This window comes from Equus asinus, chromosome 3 (genome assembly GCF_041296235.1).
Source record: "Equus asinus isolate D_3611 breed Donkey chromosome 3, EquAss-T2T_v2, whole genome shotgun sequence".
Taxonomy (NCBI): Eukaryota; Metazoa; Chordata; class Mammalia; order Perissodactyla; family Equidae; genus Equus; species Equus asinus.
The window spans coordinates 4,725,018-4,738,002 of NC_091792.1; the positions used below are offsets into that span (position 1 = coordinate 4,725,018).

The window sequence follows — 12,985 nt, forward strand, 5'->3', positions numbered from 1 at the left end:
ATACTCATAGCAGCATGTTTGTGAGGATAAAAAATGAGAAACGCCAAAGTCCATGTATAGTAGGATGGATAAATAAATCTTATCCTTCTAGTGGACTGCTGAGGAGCAGGAAAACATGTATGGTGCCGTGGTGATAAAGTTCAAGAACAGGCAAAATAGCACTTAGAGGTACTTAGATGTGTGGTGAACTGCGTATTTAAAAACAAAAGTTTGGGGATAATAAACACAGCAGAAGGAAGGCCCGTGTCGGGGTGCTCTGAGCGCGCCGGCAGGGGTGGAAGCGTTTGCAGTTGGAGGCTGAATTCTTGGGTATTTCTTTCACTGTGCTTTATGTATGTGCATATATACATGAGTACACATGCATACGTCTCACATAAACTGTTCTATTTGCGTCCATTATTTTATTGAAGAAAAAAGTTTGTTACATACAAGGGGGAGTAAGTGTATCCCCTTGCATGGGACAGAGCGCGGCAAGTTCAGGGGACTGAAAGCAGACCTGTGAAGGGGGACCCCGGGCCTTGGTGACCAGGTGAGGAAGCTTGCGGGCGGAGCTGTTTGTCTTTGCCCTCGAGCACTGGCAGACTGCTGAGGCTTGTGAGCTGGATGCTGCCATGCTTCAGATTGGAGACTGGCTGTCAAGTTCCAGAACAGAGAGTGGCCCTGTTCAAAACCGAGCTACTCACTTTGACTATGTGCTTGGGAATATTTGTGAGAAATTATTTATGGAAATAATTGGAGGCCTAGGAGGAGGATTCCGTCCTCCAGAGAGGTTTTATGTCCCCTCCCCGTCGCCTCCAGCCACCCCCAGCTTGTGCCCACAGTGGTCCAGGTGCAAGGCTCGGGTGACGGGTGGTGCGGGTGTTCGAACCGGAGCTGCTGGCTCTCTGAAGGGTTCCATTCCTGCCTTATCCGTCTCCTGAGTCATCACCCCTCAGAGTGCCGTCCTTCAGGAGGGGCTGTGGGGGGCCGTATCAGGCCGCCCATCTTGCTGTGCCTGCAAGGCCACAGGAGACAGCAGATATCCGCGGGGCCGGAGCGACTCTGAGTGTTGGCCTTGTCCTCTGAGTTTTCACTTTTGTATGGATTTCAGCCCAGAAATTCTTTCATATCATGTTAGGTCTTTGGTGATTTTAAGAAGATATTTTTGAATATGGTTTTAAAGTTATCTTCAGTAGGAGCTGTGGTCCTGCTCACCCAGCCTGTCGTTACCGGTGGCGGAAACAGCCTCTGTGGTTTAGACAGGGTCTTTGAATTCCCCGTTATTAGCAAAGGTAAAATTAGCGTATTTGCTCCATCTTCCACCCCTTCCCTTTTCTCTGTCACCCAATTTTAGATGATTATGTCTTTTTTAGTTTTCACTTTATACTCTTAAATATACTTATCACTCTGTTACTTTAGCAGTTTTAATTATTATATGAGATATCTAATGTTGGTTTAAGATAAAAATGATTTGTTATTTTTCATGTGCTGTGGGGGAGTTGGGCAGTTCCTCTGCCGGTTGTCCCTGGACTCACGCATGTGGCTTCACTGAGCTGGAGAGCTGGCTGGCCTGGGAGACCGTAGGCTTCCCTCAGGTGTCTAGCAGCTGGTGCAGGCTGTTTCTTGGGCCACCCAGGTTTGTCTCCCCGGGGCTAGGTTAGCTCCCTTACGTGATGGTCAGGAGCGAAAGGCTTCAGCTGCAAGGCCTGTGACGTTGCGGTCCTGGACTTGCACACTATCACTCCTGCCACATTCTGCTGACTAAAGCCAGGCACAAGTTTCACCCCAATTCAGAGGGTGGGAAGTTAGACCCCACTTATTGAATGAGAGGAACTGCAAATATTGTGACTGTTTTCAGTCTCCCACAACATCATTTGTCCTTCCTAAAAAGGATGAAGCAGCCAGCATACTTAGACTACCTTCCACTGTCTTTCCCTTTTCCCCGTATTTATGTCATTGTACACGTTTGGTTCGTCACCATGTTCCTACATTTGCTTTAGTCTTAGACCTAAGTTTGTGTATATGTATATGCACATACACGGTACATGTATACACATATGTACATGTCGTGTCTGTATACACATTTATGTGTATGTTCAGTATATTTTCAGTAGTCACTACTAGTCTTTTGCCATAGGTTTCCTCCTCCTGCTTTATTGAGATATAATTGACATAGAACGTTGTGTAAGTTTAAGATGTACATGTGATGATTTGATAGACGTGTTTGCAAAATGGTTACCACAGTATAAGGTTAGTTCATCCATCCGTCACCTCACAGAATTACCTTTTGCATGTGTGGTGATAACACACTCGTAAGATCTCCTCTTAGCTACTTTCAGGCATATAATATGGTATTATTATCTCTAGTCACCATGCTGCACCTTAGAATCCCAGAACTTACTCACCTTGTAACTGAGAGTTCATACCCTTTGACCAGCATCCCTTTACCTCCAGCCCCTAGCTACCAACATTCTACTCTCTGTTTCTGTGAGTTCAGCTTTTTTAGATTCCACATATAATTAGATCATGCACTATTTATCTTTCTCTGTCTGATTATCTCACTTAGCATAATACCCTGAAGGTCCATCCATATTGTCACAAATAGCAGGATTTCCTTCTTTTTTATGGCCGAATACTATTCCATTGTGTATGTATATACACACACTCCCAATTTTTTTTATCAGTACATTCATAGATATCCACATACATATACCACATTTTTTTTATCCATTCATCGGTCAGTGGACACTTAAGTTGTTGGAAGATTATCCTGTAGGTCAGGCAATTTGAGCTGTCGTGAAGGCCCACCATGAGTCACGTGTACTTTATTCCAGAAGTCCAGCCTAGTGTTAGCATCAGGCCCATGGTTATGTGAATACAGCCTCTGATTAAAAACAGCAATGAGAAGTGGCATTTACAATACAAAATGAGGTCTAAGCTGGTACTGGAAACATTTGTAGAATTCATGAACCACATTACTACAGAAATAAATAGCCTCTATTTATCTTCTTATCTGGGATACCATTGCATAGTTCAATAGTTATTATTAACAATTGTGATCATTAGTTAGTAAAGAAGAGCTATTTGTGTTCATTTTGTTTGAAAAGGTAAGGAAGCTTGTGAAATGTTTTAGGAAAACTGCCACTAAACATTACTAAAATGTTTGTTGAGTAAGTTTTCAGTTCTTTTGAAAATCACTTCTTTGGGCCATCTTATTTTCTAGATTTAGATAGACTAGATAAATGTGGTGCTACTGAAATTTCTACAAGAACTTCAAATAAACTATTTTGTTAGTGTTTCAATATATTTCAAGTTTATTGCTGTGGATGAAACAGTTTCTTATCTTCAGTTGCAGATTCTTTATCCAGTTCTGTTATGCAAAATGTCCAGCCTCCCGTGTCCAGCCCAGTAGTCTCCACTGTTTTGTCCGGAGCCTCATCAGCAAGAACGCCTGCTGCTGCGTGTCACCCCGCTGAGCCTGCGGCCTCAGTTACACAGCCCTCAGAGCTGTTCCAACAGAAAGGTACTTGAGAAATCCCTTCTGCTGCATATGTAGCACATATGCACACAGATGTATATGTATACACACACCCACGCGCACTAATTCAAATCGCTGATTTTAAAAAGTCAGACTGTGTGGCCATAATTTATAGAAAACATGGAAAAGAGTAATTTATACTCTCAATTCAGACATGACTATTTTCTTTTTTATGTATTAACTATCAGTCTCTTTATGATTATATATTTTACATAATTGTAATTATAGTTTGCATGCCATTTTGTATTTTGGTTTTACATTTATTAAATTATACACAGTTCTTCCTATAGCTACATAGTCTTTATGGTCATTTTTGTGGGTAGTAATTCATTGTACCAATGTATTATAATTTATTAATCCATTCCTCTGTTATGGGACATTTATTTCCTATTTTTAAAGGTTATTATAGTATCTTTTAGGATAAAGCACCCAAGATTTCCTTATTTAGTGAATCTCCGTATCCTATTTGATGATTTCTTTGCTTGTCATTATTATTAATGAAAAATAACTTTCAACCCAATTTTGGGACTGAGGGGCGAAAATGAAATGGTGACACACACTCTTGCATCATTGACAAACGACATGGTGTATTTGTTTTCTTGTTTCTTGTTCCCCGTGTGTCGAATAAGTGACAGATGACTCAGTGAGTTGTTCTGATGCAGTCTCCCCACAGTGCCTTTCCCTTGGGCAGTATTCTTGGTTATTTTCTGTCTGGCTAAAATTCCAAATCTGTTGATGTTTCAGGTTAATATGTTATGTTTTTCATTCGATTTGGTTTGATTTCTGAACTGTGTTTAGGAATCTCTAGTTGTGTTTCCAGAGCAGCCGTCAGTGGTATTTAGGGACGGTACTCTGTGGTGACAGCTCCTGACCATGAGCATGAAGGGCTCTCTCATGGCCTGAAACTCGGCAGAAGCAACATAAATCCGCAGGCTGGCCTCACTGCTTTGTCTGCTGACTGTTCGTATGGTCAGCAAAGGATTTTGTATCGTTTGATCAGATCACACATCACACATTTTCTTATTTGGTTTCGTAGGAAAACCAGCTGCAGCACCGAGGAGTGCCCGCTGACTCCCAGCAAGCCAGGGAGTGTATCGGGGTAGAATCTGGTTATTGTAGGTGTCTGTGCTCAATGTGAAGGGCTGGTAGGAAGGCTGTGCTTGTCACTGAGTAGAAAAACTTAAGGGTGGGCCAAAGCCCTGATGGAGTGAGTGGCGTCTGTCCTCTACTCGATGACTGCCTTCCATTTCTTAAGTATCGTGCTGGTTTTGGTTTTGACCATTTTACATTGCCCCTGCTATAACCTTTTTTTTTATTATATTTTCTTTTTGGCTATTTTACTTTAAATGCTATCCTACCCATCTTACTATCCATATCGTTTTGTAAATCAGTTTCCCACTAAATAATCATGATTGTTTCCTTTTTTCTTAACTCATAAGATAAATTTGAAAAGAGGAGCTGCGATTTGAGCACTTACAGTGTGCCAGATACTTTCTATTTACTATCTCGTTTAATCCGCATGTCAGTCCTGCAGGGTAGATGTTATCCCTTTTCACAGATGAGAAAATTGAGATTCACAAAGATTAGGTAACTTGCCCAAGATTATAAATCAGTAAGTAGCAGAGTAAAAGATTTTCAACTCAAATCTTTCTGTCTTGTGCTCTTTCTGGAAAATGAGGCTGAATTTTTCTTTTTGGACATTCACAAACTTGATTTACCTAAGATAAGCCCCTTGACTAAGTAACAGAAAAGATAACACTGGAGACGTTTGAATTGTGTCTTCTGCAGTTTCTTTTTCTTAAGTAGGAGGTTGGCTTCTTGGTGGCCTCTGCCTTTGGGTAGATCTGGGTACGCGACCTAATTGTGCGTGAGAGTCAGGGCTCCGTGTGTGTGTGCAAGTTGTCGTTTGCACCAATGGTGCCTCTTGTGCGGTGTCCGGCCTGCATACGGTTGCTCTGGGTCTGATATGGTGCTAAAATATTAATACTTAAAGGAGAGCAGTCTTTTCTCTCAGCTTCAAAGACACCCTCGCTTAGTTACTCTCTCAAGGCTCAGCATTTTTTGCTGGTTTTTAGAGGGAAGCCTTCAAATTTCTGCTTGTGTATCTCCTAAAAAATTTTTGAAAAAACTCTATAACTACTTGAACATTTTTTAGATTGACATCTAAAATTTTTCACCAGAAGTTTAAATAGTTGCAGTTATGTAATTTTCAACATATTGCGTATGTTTACTTTTAAAACAAAGATGTTGCATTACTCTGTATTGACTGGAATGATACCTACCCTCATCCATTTAAGAAATATGCACATGAGTCCTTTAACATTTGGAAAGTTTACGTTTTTCCTTTTTCTCCTTAACGTTGTACCCCCTCCCCCGAATGTGATAAAGTGATATATTCTTAAGCTAGAAACTCTTATCATTCTGTCATACTTCTCTGACACAACATTATATAATTTGAAATTTTAAAATTTCGTTGTCTGTGACCATGAGTATCTAAGCACTAACATTTTTTTCTTATAGATTAAACTACCAATACAATTATTATTAGTATAAGTTCTTCAAAACAACATAAACATGGATTTTGGTACTTTTTTATGGCAAGTACGTTTTTATTGGAAACACGTCTTTCAATGAGGTGGAAGGCGCTCCTCCTCACCATGGCTCTGGGTACCTGAGTTGCATATGATTCATTATTAGAATAAGAGAAACTTTAGATCAATTTGATTCATAGTTTTTATTTTCATACATGTAATTGCTGAGAAATTTCGTGCATGTAAAGTAGATGGGAATGGTATTGGAAGGGTTTTATTAAAGCCCTACTGTTCTTTTGGGTTTTTTAACCCTTTTAAGCTTCTGAGTTAGGTGTCAGAAATGTTTGTTGTTGGTTAGGTTTTATTTTCCGGGTTGTAGATGGTGAAATTGTCCCTCTCATGGAGCAGTTTACAGTTTACAGACCTTGACCTTTCGTGGCCTCGCTCCGTCACCGTGCGAGGCAGCTATAGCACGCCTCGCCTCCCTCCACAGATGAGGCGTCGAGGGTAGGGGAGCTGGGGTCTTACCCAGAGACTCGCAGACTCCCCAGGAGGGGCGCCGAGACCCATACAGATCTCCTGCCTCCAAACCCAGTGCTTGTTTCACTGCGTCAGCAGTTATCTAAAATGTGAATTTCATTATACCATTGCCAATATAATGTCTTATCACATCCTTTAAATGTATTTTTATCAATAACTTCAAGCTGTGGTGTAGGTCATTTTATGGACGGTTTCGCCATATAACCTAGTTAGCCAAGACAGTCCTCATTTTCAAACCAGTGAGACAAATGTTATTCTTTGTCAGAAAGTCTGATTTGATTTTTTTAATCCAGGGAAATGTATTCCTGGAGTTTCAAGAGGAACCATGAACTCCACTGAGAATTAAATTGCGGCATATATCTTCTAAGCCAAATTACTAAAAGCGGTCAAGGATCTAATGTAATTTATCCTTTTTTTATAGTAGATTATAAAAACTGGGCAGTGAGTCCATATGGTGATTCTCATTACCAAATTTGAAATAAAATAGTGTAATATGCACCAAATATTATGCTATTTATGAAGCAGGGATTATCTTAAAAAGCGTTATATTTTTGTAGTAAATATATGCATTGTGGTATCAAACTCTGGCATTTGACTGTTTTTTAATATTTAAATAGGAGTCAAGTGAAATATCAGGAATAATTCTGTTACTTTCATCAGACATCATGATAAAAATGTTACCATGCATTTAATAAAAAAAGGAAAACATGCCACTAAGTGCTAATAGGTTCACATGCTAGTAAATATATTTTTGTTAAAAGGAGAAAGAAATAGTGTATAAAATATAAGAAGGTGAGAAATGATTACAATCATTATAAATGTTTTATGATGGGATAGGTTGTAAAGTGCTCTATTGAACAGCTCGTGTTGATTCTGAAAGAAATCATGTATGATTTTAATCTGTGAGCTTTATCCAGTATATCTAAAAAAATTGGCAGTCCTAGAAAACATTCAACTTATTTTTGAAAGAACTAGCGTTACTAACAGTACTACTAACAGTGCTACTCTGGTCGGTGGGAAGTTCTTTTTTCATTCTTCTGACTTGCTCTAGGGGTAAGTAGTAAGAATACCTGAAAGTAATTGTTTTTAATTAAATATACACAAAAGCATGTTTTTAAAATTTTATAGTAGTAATAGCTAATACTTATATAGTATTTAATATATTTCAGGCACCATTCTAAGCTTTGAAATATATTAAATCATTTAATTTTCACAACAACCGTTTGAGGTAGTTATGGCCCCATTTTCCAGAAGATGTAGACGAAGAACAGAGAGGTTAGCGACTTGCCCCAGGACATGTAGCTAGTCAGTGGTAGAACCTAGAATTGAATCAACCCAGGGGCCCCATCCTTATCCATAATGTCCTGCTGCGTGTCTGTTCAGTATTTCTTACTGTTTTTGCCTTGTTCTCATGGGACTCTTTCAAAAGCAGTGGGTTCTTTGACAGTAGTGGTTGGGGGCTGCATATATGCAGAATTATTAAATAAATTTATCATTACTCCCAGCACCCTACTTTTCATTAAATCTGAATTAAGACTATTCCAGTGAGAACCAACCCTATTCCTAACGTATTTTGTCTTTCACTGAAACATGGCTGGCAAGGTAGAAAGTCCTCTGCAGATTTCAGGTGCTTGATAGTCATTTAAGGAGGAGGAAGCCTTCCCTTTGGTGCCAGAGAGGCTTTCTGCCTCAGGGCAAACGTATCAGAGTGAGATGCTGGGTAAGTGAAGGGAGCACGTTTCCTTGGCGAAGCGAGAGAAAGGCTGTTGTTAACACAGGCACTTTTTTAGGGGGATGAGTTTTAGGAAAGAGAGTACTGTGGAAATTGAGTCCCTTGAAGCCATTCTTTTCGGGGAACCCTTGGAAAGTCTTCTAGTGTGTCCCCCTAGTTTGAACACCAGCTGAGGAAAGAGAACAGTTGCTCAGACTCTGAATTTAAAACAGCTCCTCTCCGTGAGGTATCGGTTCTCTTAGGACCAGTTTTGTCTGTTCCCGCTGCGCTCGGCCCTAGGGAACAGTGAAGCTGCCTTTTGGAGACTGGCCCCAGGGAGACGGTCCCCTGCAGAGTTTTGCCTGAAGCCACTTCAGTGATTGGTAGTTTAAACCGCATGTCTTTTTTAAAATATTGGGGCCCTGTTAGTAACAGAGCTCTTGATCATGTCAGATTCTGTTGATGAAGTGTGTCCTGTCTCTTGGTTTACGAGATTCATACCTTAGAAGCTCTGAGTAAGACAGAGTAAGTTAGGGTGTAGCATTGCCTCCCCATGGGGTGTGTGGGGGGGTGGGGGTGGGGAGGTGAGGGTGGGGGTTGAGGTGGGAGGTGCTCCACGTGTTTCCAGAGTGGGTTTCAGGCTGAGCTCTGGAAGAAGATGTCTTCTTCTGCCAGCTCATATCTGCTGCCTCCTACAGAGGATCTGGCTCTTAGAGAGCAGCTCTCATCACCGTTCACTTATCGCAGCCCCTTTTTGACTGTAACCCCTCATTTGCTGGGGTTTGTAGGCACTACCCAGCCTAGAGCAGGACATTTAAATATCGATTAATTGTTATTCTGGAGCTCTTACCATTCCTCTGTGGATTAACTAAAATATCATATTCTTGTGCCATTAATATTCCCAAACTTTTAACACAGTTTACTTGAACAAGCACAGGAAGGCTAAATTATGAGCATATGAAGAGTCACAGTGGGGAAGGGCTTAAATCTTGACACTTTTATCTCCAGAACGTCCCAAAAAGGATTGCATCTTTTTTCAGGAAAGTAAAATTTGAGTGGCTTTTGTGTCATTCTGTTAATATAGCGCACTGACAACCGTAGTGTAATCTAAAATGTTAATGTAATGAATAATATTACTCTGTTCTTATTCATAGGTTTGTTCCAGTGCATTGTCGTCGCTCTGTAAATTTTTTTTCATCATATAGCCATCTCATTTGCTTCCAGTTAAGCACTGGGTATTTTTCCAATAATAAGTGAAATCTGGTTTATTTGATAAATCTGGAGAAAGAAAGGAAAATATTTGTCTTATAATTCTCATAGGTGTGCCCTGGAGTTGGGCTCCTTTGATCACGTCCGGAGTCGGCAGCCTGCGCACTGACTGAGTCGTGACAAGAATGGCTTCTCTTCCAACTCTTCCCTGTTGGCTTCTGAGCTCAGCCGGGAAACGGAGTTTCTTCTCTCTCGTTTCTTGTTGTATACGTGCACACGTGTACTGTTCAAGTGCAGTGCTGATTGCATTTTGAGAAAGTACTTCATTTTTAAAGAAGCCCTTAAACTGAAGAATTTCCTTTCTATAAGATCTTTTTACTGTTAACTTACGTTTAATTGTAAACTTCTCAGCATATTTACCCTAAGGTCTAATATTAGTCACATTTTTGTTCTAACCAGGCTTTTGTTAGAGGGGCATGCCACTCTGAGTTTGGTCTCAGGGTGTCAAGTTGATTTCTAGCATTGCCTGAACTTATTTTACATTGATTTTTACTTTCTCAGATGAATTTGTGGTAACCGCTGTTGTATCTTTATTTAAAATGTTTCAGCAAAGTAGCAGAGTTTCCATGACTTCTTTAGTCATAGCAGGAAGGTCAAAGCTTCTCTCATCTACAGTTTAACCGTGCTCTCTTCTAAGCTCAAATTTTACTCTTTGATGGCTTTTTTCTTACTATAGGCATGAGTTGTGTCTATCCATGCTGATTACAGAGGTCCCCTGAGAAAGAATGATGAGAGCGTCAGAGCACTACCATGTGGTTTTCGTGAGGCAGGGCTTCATCGTGCTTCCAATATTTTGAAATGTTTTTGAAAATCCATACTGTGTTTCTGGGTTTTTCCTTTTTTTCAAATCGACCTGAAGATTTTCCTTACAAGGATATTTATTTTTATTTATGAAGTGTTTTCGTTTTAAATTTTCCCCTAAAAATTTTGTGGGTGTTACATTTTTAAGTCTGGATTTTAGCAGATTAATTAAATAATTAAAAAACCAACTTTTTTTAAGAGAGTATTACGCGGTTAGTGGTGGTTGTGCTTTTTCCACAGAATCTGCCTTCTCTTGGTGTGTCTCACGAGGGCCAGGCTCATTCACCTGCTTCAGACTCTCGTGGAGGCAGTAGGCTGAACCCGAGATGATGGGCCATCTCAGAAAATTCACTTTCTGTAATTGTCACACTCGTAGGGGCTCAGTTAACGAGCCTTTTTTTTGAGCATCTACTGTGAGCAGAGAACTATGCTGAATACAGTTGTTTTCTTTAACTGTCATTCTTTTTCCGTTATGAGAACTAAGTTCCCATCAAGGTGGCCTTAGCAGAAGGAGGGTCCCAGGTATCTGTATGGGTGTTGTATGCTGTATAAATTCAATTCCGTAGAAATGAGCTCTGCTCACCGAGAACGCACAGTCCCAGAGGACAGACACCACGGGGGCCCTGAGCTCAATGAAGGTAAATGTGGAGAGCTCAGTGAAATGTTCAGAGCCTGTCATGGCAGGTTCCTAAATATCATCTGTGTAAGACATGGTACTTTTTTCACACTTAAACCAGTTAGTTCATGTTAAAGCTGCCATTACTAAACTGCTTTGCAGAGATTTTCTAACAGTTCCAGTTTTGATAATAAATTTGCTAATATTAATGTGCATGCTGGGATGTTCTTTGGAATGTCAGAGTTCTTTCTCACTTTTAATGTAATGTCAAAATTGTATTTCTCGTCTTTCCTGTTGGTTTGACTCTTGTGTTTGTGCTTCCACTTTACAGGCATGCAGTATGGTGACTATGTTAATAATCAAGCTAGCTCCGCGCCGACTCCCTTGTCATCCACTTCCGATGATGAGGAAGAGGAGGAGGAGGATGAGGAAGCAGGTCTGCTTCAGCTTTACACCAGTTCTTCATCTTTACCCACTCACCTTTTCTTTTTATGTCCACAGTCTTAACAGAGGTGTCTGCAGGTTTAACTCAATGAACTTGCTTGATTTGGGTTATAGGAGATGGGGTTCCTTGAAATGAGGTGTTTTGCATGTCTTTTGTTTTTCCTCCCTTGGACATCTTTACCATTTTGTAAGTAACAATGCATCTTTCATGATGATAGAGTGCTTTCTTCTCTCAGAAATGCATTTCCTCTGATGTCACATGCAAAAGAGTGAGTCTGACCAAGCTTTGGCTGATGATTTCTCTGGCACCCTTGTAGGAATGATGTTTTATCTTCTGCTTTGCATGCTACTTTAGTCTAATCAAAATGAACCATGTGGATTTTACAATAGTGACAGAGAACCAGGACAGTGTTTCTTTGAGGTCCTTTTGACCCCTCTTGTCATGTATTTAGAAGGCCCAAAATTTGTTGTTATTTTCCTGCTTCACAAAGTAGTTCACATCTTGCTTATTGAAGAAGTTGTGCATATGGTGATGTGTTGCAGCCGGTTTCATGTCTTTTTCTGCCTTCGATTGGTAGAACACTGCTGAGCATGAAGCAGTGCAGTTCCTCGTTAATTCTCCTGGTTTAACACTGAGCCAATAAGTTTTGATCTTTCAAGTTTTTGTATGTGACCATGATTCTCCTTCTGTTGTCTTTATTATTGAGTGGAAAGATTTGCTCTATAAACAGTTCATTTAACTAAAAGTCTCTATTTCCTGTGCATTTTTTTAAATATTCAAATATTCATGCATGATTTGATGGGGGGTGAAAATAGAGTGTTCCAGATGGAAAGTGATTTTTCTTACTCTATGTAAATATCCGTCTATCTTTCTGAGTTTTTTGTAATTTTTTATTTTATATAATTTCAATCTTACAGAGAAATTGTAAGAAGAGTAAAAGAAACCTCCACATACACTTCACCCAGAGAAGCCATTTTTGCCCCACTTGCTTTACAATTTTCTATGTATACGTCTTTGCCTACATCATTTGAAAGTAGTTGGAGATATGATGAACCTTTACCCCTAAATACTTGAGTTTGTATTTCTTAATTATACAGATGGTGTCTTACATAACATAAACACAGTACAGTTATCAGGAAATTGAACGCTGATGCAACACTTAATTCAACACTGATTGAACACTAATATCTGGTACACAGTCCACAGGCACATCTCAACAGCTGTCTCAATAAGATCTTTTATAGCTGTTTTCATGGTCCAGGATCCAGTCCAGGGTCATGCATTGAGTTTAGTTGTCATTTCCATTTAGACTCCTTCAATCTGGAACAGTCCCATAACCTTTGTTTCTCTTTCTTGACCTTGACATTTTTGAAAAATACAGGCCAGTTATTTTGTAGAATGTCCCTCAGTTTGAGTTTATTTGATGTATCCTTGTGATTAGATTCAGATCCTGCGTTTTTGGCAGGATTGCCCTGAAGTAGTGTGTTCTCAGTGCAGCCTATCTGAGGCGCGTGATGTTGATTTGTTCCCATATTGGTGATGTTAACTTTGATCA

General features: G+C 40.0%; 1 protein-coding gene across 8 annotated transcripts in view; it reads left to right on the top strand.

Moving 5' to 3' along the window:
- Window positions 1-12,985, top strand: part of SEC24B (SEC24 homolog B, COPII coat complex component) — an 82,104-nt gene that overhangs the window by 23,050 nt on the left and 46,069 nt on the right. For 3 of the 8 annotated variants that reach the window (XM_070504557.1, XM_070504561.1, XM_070504556.1), the window contains exons 3-5: window positions 3,329-3,502; window positions 10,936-11,007; window positions 11,317-11,421. In XM_070504557.1, coding sequence (XP_070360658.1) covers window positions 3,329-3,502; window positions 10,936-11,007; window positions 11,317-11,421 — 351 coding nt within the window. The remainder of the gene's footprint in view (window positions 1-3,328; window positions 3,503-10,935; window positions 11,008-11,316; window positions 11,422-12,985) is intronic. The other 5 variants (XM_070504560.1, XM_070504559.1, XM_070504562.1 and 2 more) reach the window with 3 other exon arrangements.